The sequence below is a fragment of the Narcine bancroftii genome, chromosome 5 (genome assembly GCF_036971445.1).
Source record: "Narcine bancroftii isolate sNarBan1 chromosome 5, sNarBan1.hap1, whole genome shotgun sequence".
Taxonomy (NCBI): domain Eukaryota; kingdom Metazoa; phylum Chordata; class Chondrichthyes; order Torpediniformes; family Narcinidae; genus Narcine; species Narcine bancroftii.
Window position 1 is genome coordinate 71466878 of NC_091473.1, and position 22541 is coordinate 71489418.

Below are 22541 nucleotides of genomic sequence, written 5' to 3' on the forward strand. Positions count from 1 at the left end.
GACAAGGGAAGTTAAAACTAACATGAAAACAAAAGAGAGGGCATACAAGGAAGCAAAAATTAGTGGGAAGATAGAAGAATGGGAAGTTTTTGAATAACTTACAGAATGTAACTAAAAAGCTCAGGAGGGAAAATATGAAATATGAAAGTAGGCTAGCAAAATTGTAAAAGAAGATACAAAAAGCTTCAAGTATAGAAATAATTTTTTTTAAAGTGCGAGTAGATATAGGACAAATAGAAAATGACTTTGAAGAAATAATAATGGGAGATCAGGAGATGGCAGAGGAACTAAGTGAGTATTTTGTAACCAGTCTTCACCGTAGCTGACAGTGTACCAGATGTCAAAGGGTATCAGGTAAGGGAAGTGAGTGCAACTACTATTTCAAGAAAGAAGGAACTAAGGAAGGTGTAAGGTGGATAAGTCTCCTGGACCAGACTAATTGCACCTTCAGGTCCGCAAAAAAAAGTAGTGATAAAGATTGTGGAGGCTTTGGTAATAATCTTTCAGGAATCAATAGATTCTGATACAGTCCTGCATGACTGGAAAATAGCAAATGTTACTCCACTATTCAAGAATGGGGGGTGGGGGAGAGGCAGCAGAAAGGAAATTATAGACTGGTTATTATGACATCAGTGGTTGGGAAGATGTTAGGGTCGATTGTAAAGGATGAGGTTGAAGAGTACTTGGAGACACATGACAGGATAGGCCAAACCCAGCGTGGTTTCTTTAGGGGGAATATCTTGTCTGACAAACCAATTGGAATTCTTTGAGGAGGCTGGATAAGGGAGATGCAGTGGATGTTGTTTGTATATATGGATTTTCAAAAGGCATTTGATAAGTTGCTGCACATGAGGCTACTTACAAGATAAGAGCCCATAGTATGACAGGAAACATACTAATGTGGGTAGAGCATTGGTTGATGGGCAGTTGGAATACAAGGATCATATTCTGATTGCTGCTGGTCGCTAGTGGTGTTCCACAGGGATTGGTGTTGGGGTCACTTCTTTTTATTTTAATGATTTGAATAATGGAATACATGATACAAGGTAGGTGAAGGACCAGATGGTGTAGAGCACACATGTCAAACTCTGGCCCACGGGCCAAATTTGGCCCGCGATATAATTATATTTGGCCCGCAAGATCATTTAAAATTGTATTAGAGGTGGCCCGCCCTGCAGCGAGAGCCGATGCTGTTTTTTGGTAATGTCACCCCCACCATCCTCCCCCTTCATTGCACATCCTTCCCCATTGTAACATGAGAAATTGTAACACGAGAAGTCTGTCGATGTCAGCAGCCGGCAAGCCAGTTGGAAGGCTCCCCGCACAACCAGTCACTTCTCCCACCTGTCGAGCGATGCGGCGGATGGGCGAGCGCCTGTGATTTCCTGTCGGCGCGACGGGCATGGCAGGCTGCGCACGGTCCCCGGGTAGCGTGAGCCCCGCGCAGCTGGCACCGGACGGCCCTTCCACAGCGCGAGCGCACTTCTCCCGGTCGCCATGGCCTTCAGCACTTGCACCCGCGCGGACCCCAGGGATGGCTGGTTTGGCCCTGCACGTGAAGAGAGAGATGGTGGCTGTCCGCAAAGGCTGATCGGCAGCGCACTGGGCCTGAGTGGGTGGGTAAGCAGGGGTGGGCAGAGGGTGTAGGTGAGGAGTAATGGGCAGGGGAAGTTATGGTGGTGCGAGGGGCAGTTAGAGGGAGGGATGAGTAGAAGGAGGGGTGGATAGGAAAGAGGTAAAAGGGGAGGGGCAGGGCGAGTAGGGGAGGGGTGATTAGGGGGTGAGAGACAAGTAGAGGAAGGAACAGGTTGAGGGGAGAGGCAGTAGAGGGGCGTGTATAGGATGGGGTGGGTAGAGGCAGAGCGAGTGGAGTGAGGGGTGAGTAGAGGTTGGGTAAAGGACTGGTCAGGTAGAGGGATGGTGGGTCGAGGGTGAATAGAGGCCTAGAGCCTGAGGAGTGAGCAGGAAATGCTGAGTCCTGATGCAGGCCAAAATGGACACAGCCTGTGAATGCTGACTACATCTCCACAGGGATCAAATAGGTTTCCCTCAGGTCAAGCAAAGGGTGAACTTGAGCTACCTATTCCTGACCTGTAACATTATCCTCCTAAAGTTATATCCTAAAGTTTAACATTACATATGTTGAAAGAAGAGAAAACATGCAGATGTTGTTGAAAATTTTCAATAAATATTTAGTTTGGCCCTCGACTTAGTCCAAGTTTTTAATTTTGGCCCTCCGTGAATTTGAGTTTGACACCCCTGGTGTAGAGGAAACACAGAGGCTGCAGAAGGACTTACACAGATTAGGAGAATGGGTAGAGAAGTGGCAAATGAAATATGATGTCAGAATGATGTCAAATACTTGGATTTTCAACCCAAGTACATTCATGTACTTGGGTTGAAAAAAATAAGCGTGCATACTTTTTTTTATGGGGAGAAAATAATAAATGCCCAGATGCAAAGGAACCTGGGAGACCTCATGCAGGATGGCCTGAAGGTTTACTTGCATGTTGAGATGGTGATGGAGAAGGTAAATGCAATGCTGGTATTCATTTCAAGAGGAATAGAATATAAGAGCAGGAATGTGATGTTAAGGCTCGATAAGGCACTGGTGAAACCTCACAGAGTTTTGAGAGCAGTTTTGGGGTCCTCATTTAAGAAAGGAGGTGATGACATTGGAGAGGATTCAAAGGAGGTTCACTAGGATGATTCCAGGAATGAAAGGGTTATCAATGAGGAGTGTTTAACAGCTCTTGGCCTGTATTCAGAGGAATTTTGGAGAATGTTGAACGATATGGATAAAGTAGATATAGAAAGGTTGTTTCCCATGGTGGAAGAGTCTAGGACAAGAGAGCACAACTTCAGGATTAAAGGGTATCCGCTTAGAACAGCAATGCGTGGGAATTTCTTCAGATAGAGTGCGATAAATCTGTGGAATGTGTTACAGGTGGTTGTGGAGGTCAAGTCATTGGATGAATTTAAGGAAGTGATTGATAGGTTCTTGATTAGTGAATCAATTGATTTAGATTATGGAGTGAAGGCCAGGCAGTGGGGCTGAGTGGGAAAATGATTGAATGCTGGGGCAGACTCAATAGGCTGAATAGCCTATTTCTGCTCCATTATCTTATGGTTATTGTAGACTAGATATGCTTAGTTTTACATCAGGACAGACTAGTCAGAACTTTTATCCAAAGCTAGTTTTTCAGTTTCCTTTGGCTATACAAGCTCATGCCTGAATGTTCTATCCATCTACGATGCATGAGCGAATTGAAGTATCATCTGGGGAAGAGCAGATAGGCTAGTTTTGTATTCAGGAACAGTGGAAGACAAGTTCCCTCAACCCCTACCAAGTTTCCCAGTGCCAGCCAACCAGAGGATAGGATACCTGGCTGCAACTAGACCAGGACAAAGAGGGTAGGGAGATGGGAACGGCAGGTGTGGCTGGGGTCCAGGAGAGTTGGGGTTGGGTGGTATTGAAAATTGAGAAATTGTATATGGTTTGGGAGTGATCTGGGGTCTGCTATGGAGATCCAGGTGTGCAATGGAGGGAAGGTGGGAGAAGAAATTTAAGAATAATAATATGTAGATGAAGGTGCTTGGATCTTTGACAGTGATTTTTTAGGGGGATTTGGGCTGGAGGAAAGATGGATTGAGGAGACAGTAGAGAGATATCAGTGGCTTGTGTGGTACAGCTTCTGGTTGGAAGTCTCATCATAATGGAGTGGTGGGATGGAGGGACTGGCAGAAGAAAATATTGCTCTGTAGTCCTAAATATCTCCCAAGTTACAAGCAATGCTCTGACTGTATTCACCTGCTGAATCCTACCATTCAGCCAGCTTTCAGTTTCCTATTTCCCTGAAAACTGCATCAATTTTTAAATTGTTATGTACAGCAAGGCATGCTATCCAGTCAAGTCAACCCATATTTAAGTATTGCAGATAGTACAATAATAAAATAAAATTGCAGGGTATAGAAAAAAAACAAAGACAAAATACAGGGTACAGAGAAAAACACAGTTAAAACAGTGGAAGGGCATCATCTTTTACTAGAGGTCAATTTTAGCATCTGATAACAGCAGAAAAGGAACTGCCCTTGAGACTGGGGGTTCTATTTTCAAGCTTGTGTATCTCCCGCCCAAAGGACGGAGAGAGAAGAGAATATGACCCAAGGTCTTGTTCCAATGGAGGCAGCTTTTCTGAGACAACAGATGAACTAACCAACACAAGATATTAAATTCAAGAAAAACTCCGGCACACAGGATCCCCTGGGAGAAAGTTTTGCCTCTGACAGTGTAATAAAGACAGTTGCTGATAAATAGCTGTGCGCAATGTGTACATTTAAGTAGCAGTTCTTAGATTTTCAGATGTTTATCTGTTCTTTCATCTAAGCAAATAGCTAATACTTGCTCTTCACTGACTCTGTAAATATCCTGTTTCAGTTGCTATAAGCTGAACTATTACTATTCATGCAAAGCATCATGAATTTGAATTTTCTTTGGCTTGGCTTCGCGGACGAAGATTTATGGAGGGGGTAAAAGTCCACGTCATCTGCAGGCTCGCTTGTGGCTGACAAGTCCGATGCGGGACAGGCAGACACGGTTGCAGCGGCTGCAGGGGAAAATTGGTTGGTTGGGGTTGGGTGTTGGGTTTTTCCTCCTTTGCCTTTTGTCAGTGAGGTGGGCTCTGCGGTCTTCTTCAAAGGAGGTTGCTGCCCGCCAAACTGTGAGGCGCCAAGATCCACGGTTTGAAGCATCATGAATTTGAATAAAGTTACAATAATGCACCACAATTCACTCAGAAACCACTGGGACCATTGTCCTGTTAAATCAATCAAGCAGCAAGAGGAGGCAGCATTGATATTTCAGGTTCTTTACAATTAAAGGAGAGGAGGGATAATCATTCTGCCTGTTTTAGGGCAGCAAATCTAACTCTGTGGCTTCATTCATTACATGGGAGGGCTGGGAGAGGTGAAGTAGTTGAAAGCTCGGGTTTCCTAACCAATGGGGAAGCTCTAAGGCAGACAGATTCGCCGTCAGCAGAATTTGCCTGACGCGCCTCTTACAGTCAGAGAAAGAAAAAGAAACAGGGTCACCGAATTTGCCTCCAGCTCTTCCGCAGCAACACAGAGTCCAGTCCAAGCCAGTGGCAACCTGAGATCCAGATCCGAACTTCTGAACCTAGGCAACAAAAAAAAAGATGGTGTCGCTGCCAGAGCTGCTGTAACGGCTGTGCTGCCACTGGTGCTGACCCATGGAGAGCGGGGAACGGAGACACAGTGCTCCCGTGGAGTCCAACCACCAGTCAGAATGCTGTCAGCTCTGTATAGATCGTTAAAGGCGCGACAGTAGTTTTATTTTAAATCCCACAACTGCAGTTTCACGACCCAGCATGACGGAGCCTATCATTGGTAGCTGCCATGACGGGTTCCAGTCTCCGGGGAAGCAGAGGATTGACACGGGAAAACAGCCCCCAGCTAAGAAGGAGAAGCAGAGGAACCGACCACCCATGCAATAGTGACCATGATAGCAGACCAGTGAGGGGTTCTGCGGCTGAAGGAACCACGCAGGCAACGGGATGTTGGTGACTCGAGGCTGCTGGAGACTGCAGTCAATGGACTCACACCAGGCTGCGAACTATTGGAGGCTGACGCAAAACTGGCTGAAGGGGTACCAAGCATCAGAACCATGATGCGAGAGGGTGCCAAGGGCAGTGAAGGATTCCAAATTGTATCCATCATTCAGATCAGGAGCTCCAGTTGCCAATGGTTTGGACTGGACTCTGTGTGGAGGCTGCAGGAGCACTGGAGGTGAATCCACGGAGAGTCACTGTCTCTGGAAGGAACTCTCTTTGCTTCTCTTTCTCTGACTGTAAGAGGCACTTCAGGTGATTTATACCAATGGCGAATCTGTCTGCCTTAGAGCAGGCAAAAGCAATTTTGTGTAATATGACATTGTTTTTATTGCATGTTGATAAATTGAATCTTGAACGTAAAACTGGCTCACAAGCAAGGAAGATTATGTTAATGACACTCAAAAACCTTCTTCAAATCAAAAGGTGGTGCTGGCATATTTCCAGCTTCCAGCCCATAGTACTAATGTACATCAATGGCTTTGGAATGGCAGCCACAGGTCACACATCCACAGATTGTTGGAACCTGGAAAATTCCCAGGCTTTTTTTTTAATTGATGCTCTGGATTTCTCCCACATCCTGGCCGGTAGGTTAATTGGTCACTTTAAATTGCCACTAGCATAGGTGGATGGTAGAAACTTGAGGGGAGTGGGTGGGCGAGAAAGAGAATAAGTTACCAGGGATTGAGCGGAGGGACCGGATTGATGGACTTGCTCCGAGAGCTGCTATTAATTCATTGGGGCTGAATTGTAAGAAAATACAAGATGAGCATTTGGTCACATGATTGATATTAGGATAATGCCTGCACCATAAACAAGTGACAGCCTTCAGGTTACCAGCATCTTGTTTCAGACATCAGAGGCAATTTGATCTTTGGGAGATTTGATAGTGGTCTTTACCATCTGCTAAAGTGTATCATGGGCTTTGTTTTGCTTGTTCACTGATGTGTCCACCAAGAGGGTTGCTGCATGGAAAGTTTAGATATTGTCAGAGGTAGTAGGTAGGAGGCCATCAGCATTGCTCCCTGAGCTCAAACTCCTGGAAATATTGGGAGATACCCATCCAGCTTTGTTCAGCTCAGGACCCACACATGAGTCAGAATCTGAATCATAATTTATTGTCATGAACATGTCATGAAATTTGTTGTTTTGTGCTAGCATTACAGGTGCAAATAGTGTTATAAATTGTATATTTTTAAACAAAATAAATATCGTTCAAAATAAAAAGTGAGACAGTGTCTGTGGTTCATTGTCCATTCAGAAATCTGATGGCAGAGGGTAAGAAACTGCTTTTATACCATTGGGTGTTCATCTTCAGGCTGCTGTACCTTGTTCCTGATGATAGCAGTGAGAAGAGGGCATGGATGCGTGGTGAGTGACTTTGAACATAATAGAAACACAGAAATGCTGGAGGTCTTGTAGCAAGCACAGTGTGATGATTGGGAGTTAGTGATTCTCCTGACCACTAGAGGGCATTGGAGACTGAATTTCCCACTTTGGGTTAGATGTACAAAATGGATATGTCCCACAAGGTCGTGAGTTGATAATAAAATATTAGTAATACAAAAGAACCCAGGTTTCTTTATTGCAATAGAAAAAACATCACATGGTTCCAGGAGTGGGTATCAGCAGGAGACATGGAAAGTGTGAAGCTGCCTTACGCTGTGAATTGGACTGTGAATGTCGGGCATGAGTGGTGGTTGTTAAAACAATAATTCATGCTGTATCTGCAAGCTATTGGACTCTATAGCAAACTGGTGGCACAGAAGATTGAACTGCTTCTTATTGTGGTGGTACCTCAAGTATTAGAGGTTTTGTTTTTGCCAAGGCAGATGATCAGGGCAAGCTCAACAAGCTTATCAAGATGTTGGACGGACACTGCTCACCAAAGAAAAACAAAATCTTTGAGAATTATGTTTCACTCATTCACGCAGCTGCAGGCAAAGAGCAATGATACCTTCTTAGCAGACTTGAAATTGAAAGCAAGAGCATGAAATTTTCCATCGCTGCAAGATTCAATGATCTGTGATCAAATTGTGTTCAGAATAATTGACAAGAAAGTGTGAGAGAGATTGATACGAGAGACAGACATTACCTTAGATGGAGCTGTGAAGATGTGCTACACCAGTGAATTTGCTCTGCAGCATGCAGAAACGTTCAGTGAGAGTGCAAGGGCAGGTGAAAACGAAGGTTCAGTGTCTGGATGCCCACATAAACAGAGAACAAGACATAGGAAACAAAAAAGGACAGACATTCAATTGTAAATGATGTGGCATTCAGCATGCACCAAAACCATGCCTAGCCGATGGAAAAGTTTGTAACAAGTGCTAAAAACAGAATCGCTATGGAAAGCAACATTTTTCAAAAGGGGTAAAAACAGAAATGAAAGTATATACACTATAGAAGAAAGTACCCTCAGTGATACATTCTTTGTGGGTGTGGTAGTGCAGAAAGTTTCAAACCAGCAGACGCTGAACTCCCAAGCATGAACAGAGTTGAGCAGAATAAGTGGATGGTGACATTGCCTGTCAATGAAGCAGATATTCCTTTCAAGCTGGACATGGGGCAGTTTCATCTGTGAGTGTGACAGGGCAATGAAGATAAAGTCACACATTCATCCAAATTCTGTTCAGCTCAAGGACTACAGTGGGCAGCACATTGACATGAAAGGCGCATGTAGATTCAAGCTGAAAGTTAAAGGTAAAGAGTACCACCTCATGTTTATAGTAGTCCCAGAAGGACATGACTCACTGCTTGATGACAAAGCATATGAGTGGCATGGTTGATGTATCAGTTAGCCCAACACCTTTACAGTGCCAGCGATCGGGACCAGGGTTTGAAACCCAAGCTGCCTGCAAGGAGTTCTCCCCATTTCTGCATGGGTTTTCCCCAGGGGCTCCAGTTTCCTTCCACCGTTCAAAACATACCATGGGTGTAGGTTAATTGGGTGTAAATTAGGCGGCCGAAATTGCCTGTTACCATGCTGCATGTCTAAATATTTTTTTTTAATTAAATTAAAAAATTTAACTTTGGCCTAGTCAAGAGGGTGTACTGTATTCACAAGGTCAATGTGCAGAAGAGCGTAGAGGAAATACTGGATCAATTTCCCAACATCTTCAAGGGGTTTGGTGTTCTTCCATTCAGTTAAAAGAGGACGCACAGACAGTAGTGCAGCCCTGAGGCAAGTTCCAGCATCGCTAAAAGAAAAGTTCAAGCAGGAACTTGACTGAATGACAGCACTAGGGGTCATAAAGGAAATGGAGAAGCCCACAGAATGGGTGAATTCAGTGGTATGTGTCAAAAAGAACAGTGACATATGCCTGTGCGTAGACCCAAAAGACTTGAATGCTAATATAAAGAGGGAACATTATCAGATTCCAACCAGGGATGAAATTACAAGCAAGATGGCCGGTGCAAAGTTTGTCACTACATTGAATGCATCCCAGGGCTTCTGGCAAATATAACTGCACGAAGATAGCGCAAAATACTGTACATTTAATACACTGTTTGGCCGATACTCCTGTCTAAAGATGCCTTTTGGAATTTCCTCAGCTCCGAAGTGCTCCACAGGACAATGGAGCACAGATGACACGAAGCTGGGTGGCAGGGTTAGCTGTGTAGAGGATGCTAAGGATGCAGGGTGACTTGCACAAGTTAGGTGAGTGGGCCAAGGCATGGCAGATGCAAAATAAAATGGTTAAATGTGAGGTTATCCACTTTGAAGCCAAGAACTGGAGAGAAGATTATTAACTAAATGGTGTCCAATTAGGAAAAGGAGAGCTGCAACGAGACCTGGGTGTTGCTGGGCACCAGTCATTAAAAGTAGGCATGCAGGTACAGCTGGCAGTGAGGAAAGCGAATGGTATGTTGGCATTCATAGCAAGAGGATTCGAGTATAGGAGCAGAGAGGTTCTACTGCAGCTGTACAGGGCCCTGGTGAGTCCACACCTAAAGTATTGTGTACAGTTTTGGTTTTGTTATCTGAGGAAAGACATCCTTGCCATAGAGGGAGTGCAAGGAAGGTTCATTATTTAGAAAATTGAGAGGAAATTTATGGAAACGTATTAAATTCTTAAGGAATTGGACAGGCTAGATGCAGGAAAGTTGTTCCCGATTTTGGGGAAACCAAAACCAGGGGTTACAGATTAAGGATGAAGTCTTTTAGGACTGAGATGAGAATTTATTTTCTCTCGGAGAGTGGTGAATCTGTGGAATTCTTTGCCACAGGAAGTGGTTGAAGCTGTTCCTTATCTATATTTAAGATGGAGTTAGATTTAGCCTTGTGGCTAAGGGGATCAGGGGGCATGGGGAGAAGGCAGGTACTGGCTACTGAGTAGACGATCAGCCATAATCAAAATGAATGGTGGATAGGCTTGAAGAACCAAATGGCCTACTCCTGCACCTATTTTCTATATTTCTATATTTAAAAGAACCCAAATTTCTTTATCACAAGAAACATCACACATAGGAGGTAAAGATATATTACTGACATTTCAGGCCTGATCCCTTCTTCTAGATATGGAAAAAGAAGGCAGTGTCTGAATAAAAGAAATGGCAGGGGAAGGAGTACACACCACAGACAAAAAGGTGTTTATAATTGCATATGGAGAAGAAACCAGGAGTAAGGAAAGGTGAGAATTAATAGGATGCGTGGGGTTCCTGTGAATGCAGAGCTGATGGAATGGAGACAGTGGGAGAAGGGAAGAAAGCGAGAGAGAGAGAGAGAGACAGAGCTACAAGGAAGGTGACATGGGGATGTGTGGCTAACAAAAACTGGAGAAATCGATGTTAATGTCATCCGGTTGGCGGGTGCCCAGACGGAATATGAGGTGTTGTTCCTCTAAGTTACAGGTGGTTTCAGTCTGGCAGTGCAAGAGACCATGGTCAAGACATGTCAACAGGGAAATGGGATGGGGAATTGAAATGGGTGGCCACTGGGAGATTCTCACTGTTGCGGTGGATGGAGCCAAGGTGCTCAACGATATGACCTCCCAATCTGAAACTAGTCTCTCAATGTAGAAGAGATCAGAACCAGAACCAGGAAATGGCCTCACAAGTGAAATGTTGCTTCATATGGAAAGACTGTTCAGAGCCCTGAAAGGTGGTGAGACGTGACTTATAGGTGCAAGTGGAACATCTGCTGTTGCAGTGGTATATGCTGAGGGGGTTGTGGGTGGGAAAGGAGGAGTGGATGAGGGAGTCATGGAGGGAGCAGTTCTCACAGAAGGCAGAGAGGGGAGGAGCAGGGAAGATGTGTCTGGAGGTTTGGATCATCCAAAATAGCAGAGGATGATATGTTAGATGCCAAAGCTGGTGGGGTGGTCAGTGAGGACAAGGGGAAATCAGTCCTTGGTATGTGGTGAGGGGGGGAGGGGAGCTGGGAAGATGTACAGGTAATGGAGGATATGCAGGTGAGGGCTGAGTTGATGGTAGTTGAGGGGAAGCCATGTTGTTTTGAAGAAGGCATGGAAGACCTCATCCTGGTTACAGATGCCACGGAGACAGAGGAATGGAAATCTTACAGGGGACAGAGTGTGAAGAGGTGTAGTCAAGGTAGCTCTCGGAGTTGGTGGATTTGTAGAAGATGTCTGTCAAGACTTCGTCTGCAAGATGAAGACAGGGAGATCGAGAAATGGAAGAGTGTTGCTTGAGATGGACCAAGTGAATTTGAGGTCAAGTCGACGAGCTCATCATGAGTGCATGAGGCAGAAGCAATGTAGTTGTCAATGTAGCAGAGAAAGAGTTGAAGGGCCTTGACTGTGTTGGCTTGTAGCATGGATTGCTCCATATAGCTAACAATAAGCTTAGTTGGGGCCCATGTGGATACTCATTGATCCTTGAGAATAGTGGCTGCATTTTCTTATGATGCCGCCTCTTGTAGATGTTATTAACAGATTGAATTGAAAACTGATGCCCATGATGGTGCTGATTGAGTTCACAACTGTCTGTAGTCATTTCCTGTTCTGTGCATTGCCACTTCCATACCAGCAGTGATGCCACCAGTCAGATTGCTCTCCATGGCACACTTTCAGTAATTTGCAAGTCTTTGGTGACATATCCATTCTCATCACACTCCTCATGTGAAGTATACCCACTGGCAAGCCTTCTTTGTGATTGCAGCAACATGGAGGCCCCAGAATAGATCTTCAGAGATGTTGACACCCATAAATTTGAAGCTCTTAACCCTTTCTACTACTGACCCCTCAATAAGGACTGGTTTGTGTTCTGATCTCCCCATCCTGAAGTCCACAATTATTTCCTTAGTTTTCCTAACATTGAGTGCAAGGTTGCTGTTGTGATTCCACTCAACTAGCTGATCTGTCTCAATCCTGTATGCTTCTTCATTGCTGTCTGTGATTCTGCTGACGGTTGCAGTGCCATTGGCAAATTTGTAGATGGCAATGGCTTCTAATTGGTCATGAGAAACTGTTATGGTACAGTGCTGTCAATTTCCTTTTTAGGATTGGAGAGTAGAGACAGGTGGAGAGCAGTCAAGTACAAAGTCTTCAATTCCTCTTTTAGCTGTGGCCCATCTGTCCACTGTTGGAAAGCTGGCAGTCTTTCTGCCTGTTTTCATCATGCTCCTTTCTGTTTCCAGAAGGGATGCTATTGGCCTGAAGAAAGGCCACCTGTAGATAAAGACAAAGGAAAATAAGATTTTAAGATCAAAAGGTAAATTGTCAATCTTAACCCCATTAAAATAATCAGCTTATTCCTTTTTCAATGTTTAATAATCATTTAAAGAGTTGGGATTCTAAGGGTATAAAGACGTTACAGGATTGTTTTGTAGAAGCACAGTTTCTTTCTTTTAATCAATTGAAAGAGCATTTTGATATTGCTGAAAATTCTTTGTTTGTTTATTATCAACTTCAAGCTTTGGTGAAAGGTATGTATGGTAGAGAGATGATTTTACCTGTATTGACAGAATTCGAATCTTTGATTTCTTTTATACCAAAAAAGGGTTATATTTCAGTTATGTACCAAGTGTTACAAGATAATATAGATAAACCAGAATGGGACAAGTCTAAGCTTAAATGGGAAAATGATTTAGCTTTTGTTGTTTCAGAAGATTATTGGGCAGGTATGTGTCATGATAGTGTTACTAAATTGACGAATGTGCGGTATGGAATGGTTAATTATAATTTTTTACATCAGCTGTATTTTACTTCAGAGAAGTTGAGAAAACATGGTTTTAGTAATTTGGATTCTTGTTTTAGATGTGGTGTGTGTATTGGTACTTTTTTACATGCTGTTTGGTCTTGTGTTCATGTACAACCATTTTGGGAAGAAATTAGGTTAATTTTGGAAAAATTGTATGATATTACGCTACCATTAGATCCATCTATTTTTTTAATGAGTTTAGGGTTGGATAAATTTCAAATTGCATTTGTACGCTTAAGCATTGTTGCTCGAAAATGTGTTGCAAGTACATGGAAAGATAATATAGTGATTAACATAATGCGATGCATTATGAATTGAAAGCTTGTATTGTTATGGAAAAAATTACATATAATTTGCATAAGAATTTTTTTGTTAATAAGTGGTTAACGTATATGGAATATATGCATTTAGATGTACTTTGATTTATTATATACTCTTAGTTTTTGTTTATGTTTTTGGCTTTCCTTAAGAGAGCTGGCCGATGGGGTGGGAAGGTGGGTGGGGATTTAATTTTTTTTCTTTTTCTTTTTTTCTCTTATTTTTCTGCTTTTTCTTACTTTTTTTATATATAGACTTGTCTTTATGGTATATATGCTGTATTATTACTAATGATTTTAAATAAAGTTTTTTTTTTAAAAAAGCAAGGCCACCTGTGAAGGCAGCGTATGCTGAACTTCGGTGCAGAAGTACTGTTGGCCTTTGTTCCACAACATCGTCCATTTGTATAAATTGGAAATCTACTTTCAGAGCTCCCAATGTGGAACTTCTAGTGCTCTACATGTCTCAATCATGTCAAGGATTAGCAGTGATCCTGAAATCAGACACTTATCTCTCATTTGCAAAGGTAAGGGATCTAATGACTGTTTTAGCTGTACATCAGGGACACCTGATATAATGGGGAAGCCTTCAGGCTGAGGCATCTTTTGGGCACAAAAACTGGTCTCGTGCCTCCATATCTCTTATTTTGTCCACATTCTTCAGTTCTGAATCTCATCCTATCCTCACAAAAATTAATTCTTTGTGTTGCTTTTTAACTGTTCCAGTTCGACACCAGACTGAAACAGAGAAGGACGCTTCGGAAGAGACAGATATAGATGCTGCTGGTCCCCCTCTTCATGATGGTACAGAGGCTGACTTCAGCCGAGGCGTGACTGACTTGGATGCAGTACGAAATGAACCAGATCTTCACAAGTTCAATAAGGTAAGCTTGAAAACACTCTTTCAGGCATTCAGCTTTTCCCAATGTGAGGACTGGCTCTTGATGACTGCATCCATAGAAACCGCATTACCAATAGGCATGCAGTTTTGGCGGTAATCCGTTTTTAACACTTTTGCTGCCATTTCAAAGGAGTCTGTTTTCTTCTTGCTGACAAAACCACAAGCATATCTAATTCCATCTGCAATATTTACAGAGATGCTAATACTTAGTTACAAAGTAGAAGTACTTGATGGCTATTCTTGCAGCGTGTAATCCAATGAGGCTGAGCTCACAATCTACCAGGCAGTCAGCATTGCCCTGATAGTTTCCACACACCAAAACTCACAGGCAAATAGTTACCACAAATTCACAACCAGGTTACCCACATAACTTTTGCAAATGATACATAGGGGAAAGTCATCTCCAAGTTATTTACTGTGGCAATGATTGTGTCTGTGTGGAAAGTGGGTGAAGACTTGGGTTGAGCCTTGATTTTCTAATTGACTAATTTCTAATACTGGAGACAGTTGTACTGGTGGGGAAGAGATGGCTGCCAGCTTCAACAGATCCAGTGCTCCAAGACTATCACCACATCAAGAGAGAACATTTGGGATAGAGGGGAAAATACTGTCCATGCTTTGAAGCTGAACATTCCCATTCCCTAGACCAGCCATTCTCTACCTTTTATTTTGGCTATGGTCCCCTTTGGACTCTGCTCAATTTTTATGAGCCCCTTTCCCTGTGAAGCAGTCAGGTTTTGGTTTCTTCTATACTTCTGTCCTACCATCTGCATAAAAAGCATTAAAAAATATTTATGTAATGTGAGATGAAAAGAAAATAGGGCTTTTACTCGTATGTGTTGTGTCCTCCAGGGGTGGGGGTGGAGGGATGGTGTGTACAGGCTACCATTGAGAATGGTTACCCTAGACAGTGTAGCCAACTTTGAGAGCACATTGTAATTGTATTTCACTCATTGTGTGGTTGAAGGAGACTTGAATGCATTGTCAAGAATTCTAATTGAGGTTTCCTTTCCCATCCTGAAGGAGCCAGAATTATTTTCCATTTTCAGTCCATCTGCTCTGCTTTTCATTTATTGTGGAAGAAAGTCATTCAGTCTTTGTACCTATGTTGGCTCTTTTGAAGAACTTTTTAATTGATCTTTAGAGTCATGGGATCACAGAAATTTACAATGCAGGAGAAGACCAGTTCCCTTCAGTGTTCACAACATCAAAATGGTTGGGGGTGGAAGAGTAGTTTGATCCCACTCACCAAAGTATTTTCTAAATGCTCTGAAGGTACCACCAGGCAATGGGTTTCAGTCCCTTAATATTCTCTGGGCAAAATTCCTCAAAGTTACTTCTAATTATGATCCCAAATTATTGATATCTTTGCTAAAAGAAGTGCCTCCTTCCTATCCACTCTCTCTTGGTCTCACATATTAATTAAATCTCCCATAAGCTTCATAGGTCTTAAGAAACACAACTCCAGTGTATCCACACACTTCTCATAACTAAAGCACTCCAGTTCTGCTGGAATATTTCATTTGGTATCTCCCTTGAGCTATGACATTCTTCTGCTAAATTCCTCAGCACCCTAACTTTCCAATGGAATGTTACTGTCATGCACATGTTGGTGCCTCAGAACATTTATTGACATCTCCAGGATGAAGAAGTGGGATGTAGTACCATGGACCTTCATGCTCAAGGCAATGTTATGGAGCTAAACAGAAGAGAAACAGGCCTTTTGTCCGAAATTGTTCATGCCAGCTGTTTATTACCTGTGCTAAACCCATATGCCTGTGTTTGGAATGAATCCCAGACCACCTTTCTTATCCATGTACCTGTCTATAGAGACATAAGACCTGTAATTGTTAGAATGTATGAACAATGAGAAGCTGGAGGGACTCTTTGTGAAAATTCTGGAAATTTATGCTGGCATCTCCTTTGATGCTTTTTTACAATGTTCTCTGCATGCAGAAGTTCAAGGCACTTGCATTTAGCCTAAAAGGAGATAAATCACTTTAATAGGTTCATGGTTTAAAAAGAACTTTGTCTCTTCATCTGTGATAGTGTACATCTTTTATAAACTATTGAGGAGAAGCTTTTTTTTATGCCGCACATGGTGTGGATAGGCTGCTGGAAGAGGTAGGTGAGGCAGATGCTGTTGCAACATTTAAGAAAAAATTGGAAGGATACATGAATAGGATGGGTTTAGAGGGATACAGTCAATCGCAGGCAAATGGAACGGAGAGTGGGAGGGACATTTTGGTCAGGACTTTCAGGTCCACCTGTGCACCACACTGCCCTCTTGCTTTAAGATGCGTACACAAAAAAAAGTGAGAGAATCTTTGTTTTTGTGAGCAATGCATCAGACTTCAGCATCTCCGATTTTCTTGTTTATCTTCCTTTCAGGTCCTCTGGAACTCTGCATTCCGAACTGCCCGTTATAGTCAGTTAGTTTCCTTGAAAGCCTGACCATCTCTGTTTCTTTACTGGTTCACCCTACCCACATTCTTTATTATATGTATCAGAAAGGGTGGGACAGGACCATAATAATTTAATTTAATTTTGAAAATTAAATTAATAGGTTCATGTTCCTTTCAGGACTGTATGTTCAAAGCTTTCCCTCTCCTTTTCAGGTGTGCTTCAATTTCACGTTGTTGTCTATTTTTCTGGGCATTCACCTGCTTCACCTTACCTGATGTGCGCGCTCTTCACTTGATTGCCTGCTCCTGGTTCCTCGACACCCTATCCATCACAATATCTGCAGCCATTTTATTACATTAACAGTGCCTCATAAATAAAAATATTTGAAATATAGGCTCTCATTTTCCAAAGGAGATCAGAAATGTAAAGTACTAGAGAATGGCAATTGTTGGTGGAAATAATGAAGTTGGTTATTTTTACTTTAGAATCATGGCATCAGTACAAATCTTCACAGCCAGTGCAGCCCTGAGTAGCAGCAAGTGTAGACTGGAAAATTCAGCCCAAGTTGTGGGTGGCAGCATATTGGCATAGTGGTTAGTGCCAGCAACTTGGATTTGAATATGCCATTGCCTGTAAGGAGTTTGCATGTTCTCTCTGTGGCCACGTGGGTTTCCTCTGGATACTCCAGTTTCCTCTCAAATTTCAAAATGTTCGGTGGTTAGCAGGTTCATTGATCATATGTGTGTGCTTGGGTGGCACGGGTTCATGGGCTGGAACTCCCAATTAAATTTTCAAAATTAAATTAAGTTATTATGGTCCTGTCCCACCCTTTCTGATACATATAATAAAGAATGTGGGTAGTAGAGGGTAATCAATGAAGAAAGTGGGTATGATTGTCCATATGAGGAGCATTTAACAGCTCTTGGCCTGTATTCGTTGATATTTAGGAGAATGACGGGGGATCTCATTGAAGCATTTTGAATGTCAAAAGTAATGGACAGAGTAGATATTGAAAGGTTATTTCCCATGGTGGGAGAGTCTAGGACAAGAAGGCATAACTTCAGGATTAAAAGGCGTCTACTTAGAACAGAAATGCATATGATTTATTTAGCCAGAGGGTGGTGAATCTGTGGAATTTGTTGCCACAGGAGGTTGTGGAGGCCAAGTCATTGGGTATATTTAAGACAGAGATTGATAAGTTCTTTAGCCAGGGCATCAAAGATTGTGGGGAGAAGGCTAGGGAATGGGGCTGGGAAAAATGGATCAACTCATGATTAAATAGTGGGTCAGACTCAATGGGCCAAATAGCCTATTCCAATGTCTTATGCAGCATCTCAATCTGAATAGCCAACCGTTCGTTTACCTCCATAGATATTGCCTGACACTCCAGCAGTTTATTTTCAGTTCAATGCATATTGTATAGATGGAGTTTCTAAGGCATCTGATGGGCCATTTTGTGGATAGTTGTATTAAATGTGAATGAGGAAATAAACTGTGCAGACAAATGGTTGAAGGAGACAGGCTGTTTGGCAGAGAATTCTTTGGGATGTGTGGCAAGTTAATTTTTTTTAAAATTATTATTTATGTAAACCAAACTTTCACTGTGTGATCCAAGGTTGTGGATGATCACAATGTATGTGGAAGAATGAAGGGTACGGGTAACCAAACAAGGAAGAAAGCTTGCAAATCCAGAGGAAAATAATCAAGTATATCTCATCAACATTTTCAGTGAAAGGAAGTATGCCCTCAATAACAGGAGTCTTAACAGTACAGGGAAGCAGGGAATTAAGAGTGGAGATCTTTAAAATAAGTATGTGAAAGGGTAGACCCAACAAAATCTGCTCAAGTATGTGTTCGGGTTAAAGTTTATTGTCACATTCCAAGATACAGTATTAGAGGTTAATTTGTGAGCAGAGCAGACCAATAGACATCTCATGCATTGTACAACAAGTAAGACAGAGTACAAAAGTACAGAGATACAGAAAGAGATCAGTTGGTATGGAGCAAAGGCAACCTCTACCAAGTCTGGTTTCCTGCTGGCCAACGTAATTGGCAATACAACTCTGGATGTTCATTTGAGTTTTCCAATGATGGCCATTATTGCACACAAAATAAAGTATTGCAAGATTAACTTATTCTCATGGAGAGACCAGTGAATGCAGATGCTAGAACTCGAAGCAAAAAAAAAATTATTTTGATATTCAGTCACTGATTAGACTTTGAAATCACCAGCAGAATGTTTCAGAGATGAGAGAGAATAACAAACTGAACGCTAATCTGAATTGGCACAGCTGCTATTGCGATTTAAAAAAAAAGACTTGAACAATAAAATGCATGATTCATTAAGGTTAAAGTACTGTAATATACCTTGGGTAGTTAGTTGCTTCCACAAAGGAGTATTTGTTGTTCACCAATTAAAGATCACCAATTAACAATTTTATGTAAGCATCAAGCACATTGAGTCTATGTAAATTTGCTGCCGTGTGCGTTTGTGTGTGTGCACACCCGCGTGCAAATGTGTCCAAATATATGTAGTTGTGTGTATGTAGATATGTGGCCATGCAGACTTGTGTATACATGTAAATGTGCAAATGTGCATGCATTTGTGTGTTGGGGACTTTATTTGTGTGTGCACGCTTTTGTGTGGGCACTTGTACATGCATGTGTTGTGCAAGTCGAATGTTTGTGTGTATTTGGGTTCATGAGAGCCACACAGAGTTCTTGTTTTCCTCAATCTAGGTGGGGGTATCACTGAACCATCAAATCATCACTGGAGAATGCTTGGCTTGTGATGCAAGTGTTGCATTTTTTTGTGGCCAGTGATGCGTCTTCAGATTGAGAAATGTCACCTTGCTATTGCCTTCAGCCATAATGTCACTTTCAGCAGGGATATCTGCAGTCAAGAGGAAAGTGATTGAAACCTCCCTCTCCAACATCTTCCTTTCCTCCTGAGCTTTGGAAAAAAATCAGCAGGTTCACTTAAATAACACGAATGTTTTGCAACCAATAAGGATGTGCATGGGACATTGTCCTCATGTACCAGGGTTGGATTGCTTTGGGTTTTTTTCTTTATAAATTATTTTTATTGAGTTTAACAAAAACCCTTATTAAAGGTATATTAATAACAAATCAATTCATATATATTTCACCTATCAATTGAAAATTAGAACCAAAACCATAATTATTACATAACTTATTTCATTCAAGATATCAATTTCTATATAATAAACAATTAAATCATAACTCCTATTATGTCTAAAATCAATATTGAATACAAAAAATATATAAATAACACACATTAAATTCCCTTATATAAGATGTGATCATGTTGTTCTGTGATATGATCCATTCTTCATTTTCTTCTTTGGCTTGGCTTCGCGGACAAAGATTTACGGAGGGGTAATGTCCACGTTAAACCCCCTTATTAGTCTTAATAATGAAAAGAAAAAAAATTTACCCCCTCCCTCTAAACAAGGTTATCTGTATATATTGTAAATATGAATTGAATAACAGACCCCATACACCAGGCAGGGAATCCCAGGAGTATCCACACCACTTTAATGCTCAGATTATGATAATAATCAATGAATGGGCCCCACAGCTGTGATTGAAAGTTTATGGAATTCATTCACCCACCAAAATAATCTTCAGATAATGCCTGTTCCAAATTGTTATGAAGGTCATGGAGCAAGTGATCCTTTTTGTCAAGTGGTTTTTAGAAAAAAAACGTCACAGTGTAACAGTTTGCACCACACTGTTTTAGCATCTGGGTTCGAATCTGCTCCTGTCTGTAAGTTTTACATTCTCTTTGCGTCTGTGCGAATTTCCTCTGGGTGCTCTTGTTTCCTCCTGCATTCCAAAGACAAAGGAATCATTAGATTGATTGGTCACATTGGTGTATGTGGGCAGCATGGGCTTGTGGGCTCGAAGGGCATGTTACCATGTGTATCTCCAAGAATAAACAAAAATAGTAAATGAGTTCTCAATGTTAGAAACCTGCAGTGACTGGAGGCATATTCAAATTTCCTTGAATACAACAATCTTCACAGAAATTAAAGAGGACTTTATTAAGACTGTGTCTCTACTTCATTATAATTGTGGACAGATTCCTGCAGTCATTTATTTCCCTCGCACCAGTGAAAATGTTTTCAGTGACTAAAATGAATGCTCACTGCCTGGATTGTAACAATTACCATGACTGGCAAACCTAGATAAAGCAATTGGCTCTTGAAACATTTATTTTGCTGGCTCCCCTGATGTTTGTTTCTACGCTCCTTTGGTTGTTGCGGTACCTTGCTGTTTGAACATGGAGAGAAAAGCAAGAGTGTAGAACACTAACGCAAGGCTGGAATCTCAGTTGTTCTGTTTCCCAACCCTGCTGAGCCCTCCACAGATATTCAGAAGGAACTTGCTTACACTTCCCACACCCCCAAGGACCTTCCATAAGCTTGAACCATTGAAAAGTTTGATGGGCTTAAATTTGCACTTCTACTTTACTTGGGCATTCCATTTTTTGTTGTAACTATTTGTTCTTTAATTCTGGGAGCTGGCATGAATTCTCTAATTAACTTTCTTTCTCGTTGGCCTGACCTTAATGGAACTGGTTGATAGGTGGTTTTTGTAATGTTATTTCAGTGCACATTACACTGTGCAACCAAATGCAATTGTGCAGTTTGCTGATTCTACAGAAGAGCAGGATAAGATTAATGGCTGGAAATTCAAATGTATAATTTAACATTCTTCTCTGTTATGCATTTAGTTGCTATTTATATTACGCAAAAACTGATGAAAACGATTCTAAAGTAGTTGGGTAGCACTGGGAAGCTTTAATCATGTCCTATCACAGGCATCTTTGGGGCCCTGGTTTAAGTTCCCTGCTTTGGCAAATGGGTTGCTGCCATCCCAATGCAACTTTCCTTTTGGAAAATTGCAGGGGAAAATTAGATCAAATTGCTGGAGGTATCTGTTAATGCCCCATCCTTTCAGAGCTGCAGACCAGAGGTCCATCCCTCACTTGCCCAACTGAAAGCACTTAATCAGACCACCCCCACCGTAATAAGCTGCTGCCACACTTTTTACCACCTACCCCCTGCCAAACATGCTGTCTGACCAACCCTCTCCCTCCACAATGGTCCTTGCTGCTCCCCACTCCTGATCGAAACCTGCAATGCTCTCCTTCATGTCTCAGTTGAGTGCAGTAGGTAATATTAATGAATGGCTCTGCTGGGTGCAATCACCAACAGACACTCACACTCTGAACAGTCAGTCTGCACCTGAAGACTTCACACTGAGGCTGGAAGTGAATTCAGACAACCCCACTGGGGAAAGGGCAGCCTCTGCAGATACGAAGCAGAATGGAGGATATCAGGATTGAAGAGAGAGTCAATTCTGAGCAATTGAGAGCAGTTCCAGTGATTTTACCGAATGTCTCTGCAAAAGGTATATGCAGCTTCTACCATCAAGTCACAAATGGAGATTTACCTTCAATGCTTCACCTGTTCTGAGAAACACCCTTGACAAGCATAATCTGTTTGGCATCTCCTGCTTTGCTGAATACTGTTAATCTTTGCTAAGGATTCTCTCTATGGGAATTTGCTGCAAGCAATTGAACACTGGATTTCTGCCAATGTTGGCTGCAATGCACCTTGAAATAGCAGGGGTAGTCTTAATGGTTCATGCCTGCAGCCTCCTCTTTTAATTAACTGTTCAATGGGGACACAGTGGTTTAAGCACTGGGGCTTGGCAGCTGCCTGTGGCCAGAACTTCCTTCCTTACTTTCCTCACATTCTTGATTAGACGGTGGCCATCTTCTGTGAAGGATTTATTGCCATTCTCTTCTCTGAAGGAGCACTTGGAACAGGCCATGTGGAGATGGCTTTCAGGCAGGTTACAGCACCTGCTCTCCCATTTGCAGGTTCAGGCCACACGTCCAGACTCAGTGCAAAGGCTGGATATACTGTGCCCACATATCCTTCTGATTACCACATTCGAGGGCAGAGAGTTTCCTTCTCCTCCAATTTAGTAATTTGGTTCTGTCATCTTCTTGTCCAGATCACAAGAAGGTTGTTAATTTCAACGTAGTGCCCAAGTTGAAACAACCATAAATGAAAACTGAGGCTCTGGCTGTAG

At 42.1% G+C, this 22541-nt stretch overlaps 1 protein-coding gene across 1 annotated transcript in view; it reads left to right on the forward strand.

Moving 5' to 3' along the window:
- The window catches only part of LOC138763516 (carboxyl-terminal PDZ ligand of neuronal nitric oxide synthase protein-like), a 458344-nt gene that overhangs the window by 367952 nt on the left and 67851 nt on the right, over positions 1-22541 (forward strand). The window contains exon 8 of the mRNA XM_069937810.1: positions 13832-13989. Coding sequence (XP_069793911.1) covers positions 13832-13989 — 158 coding nt within the window. The remainder of the gene's footprint in view (positions 1-13831; positions 13990-22541) is intronic.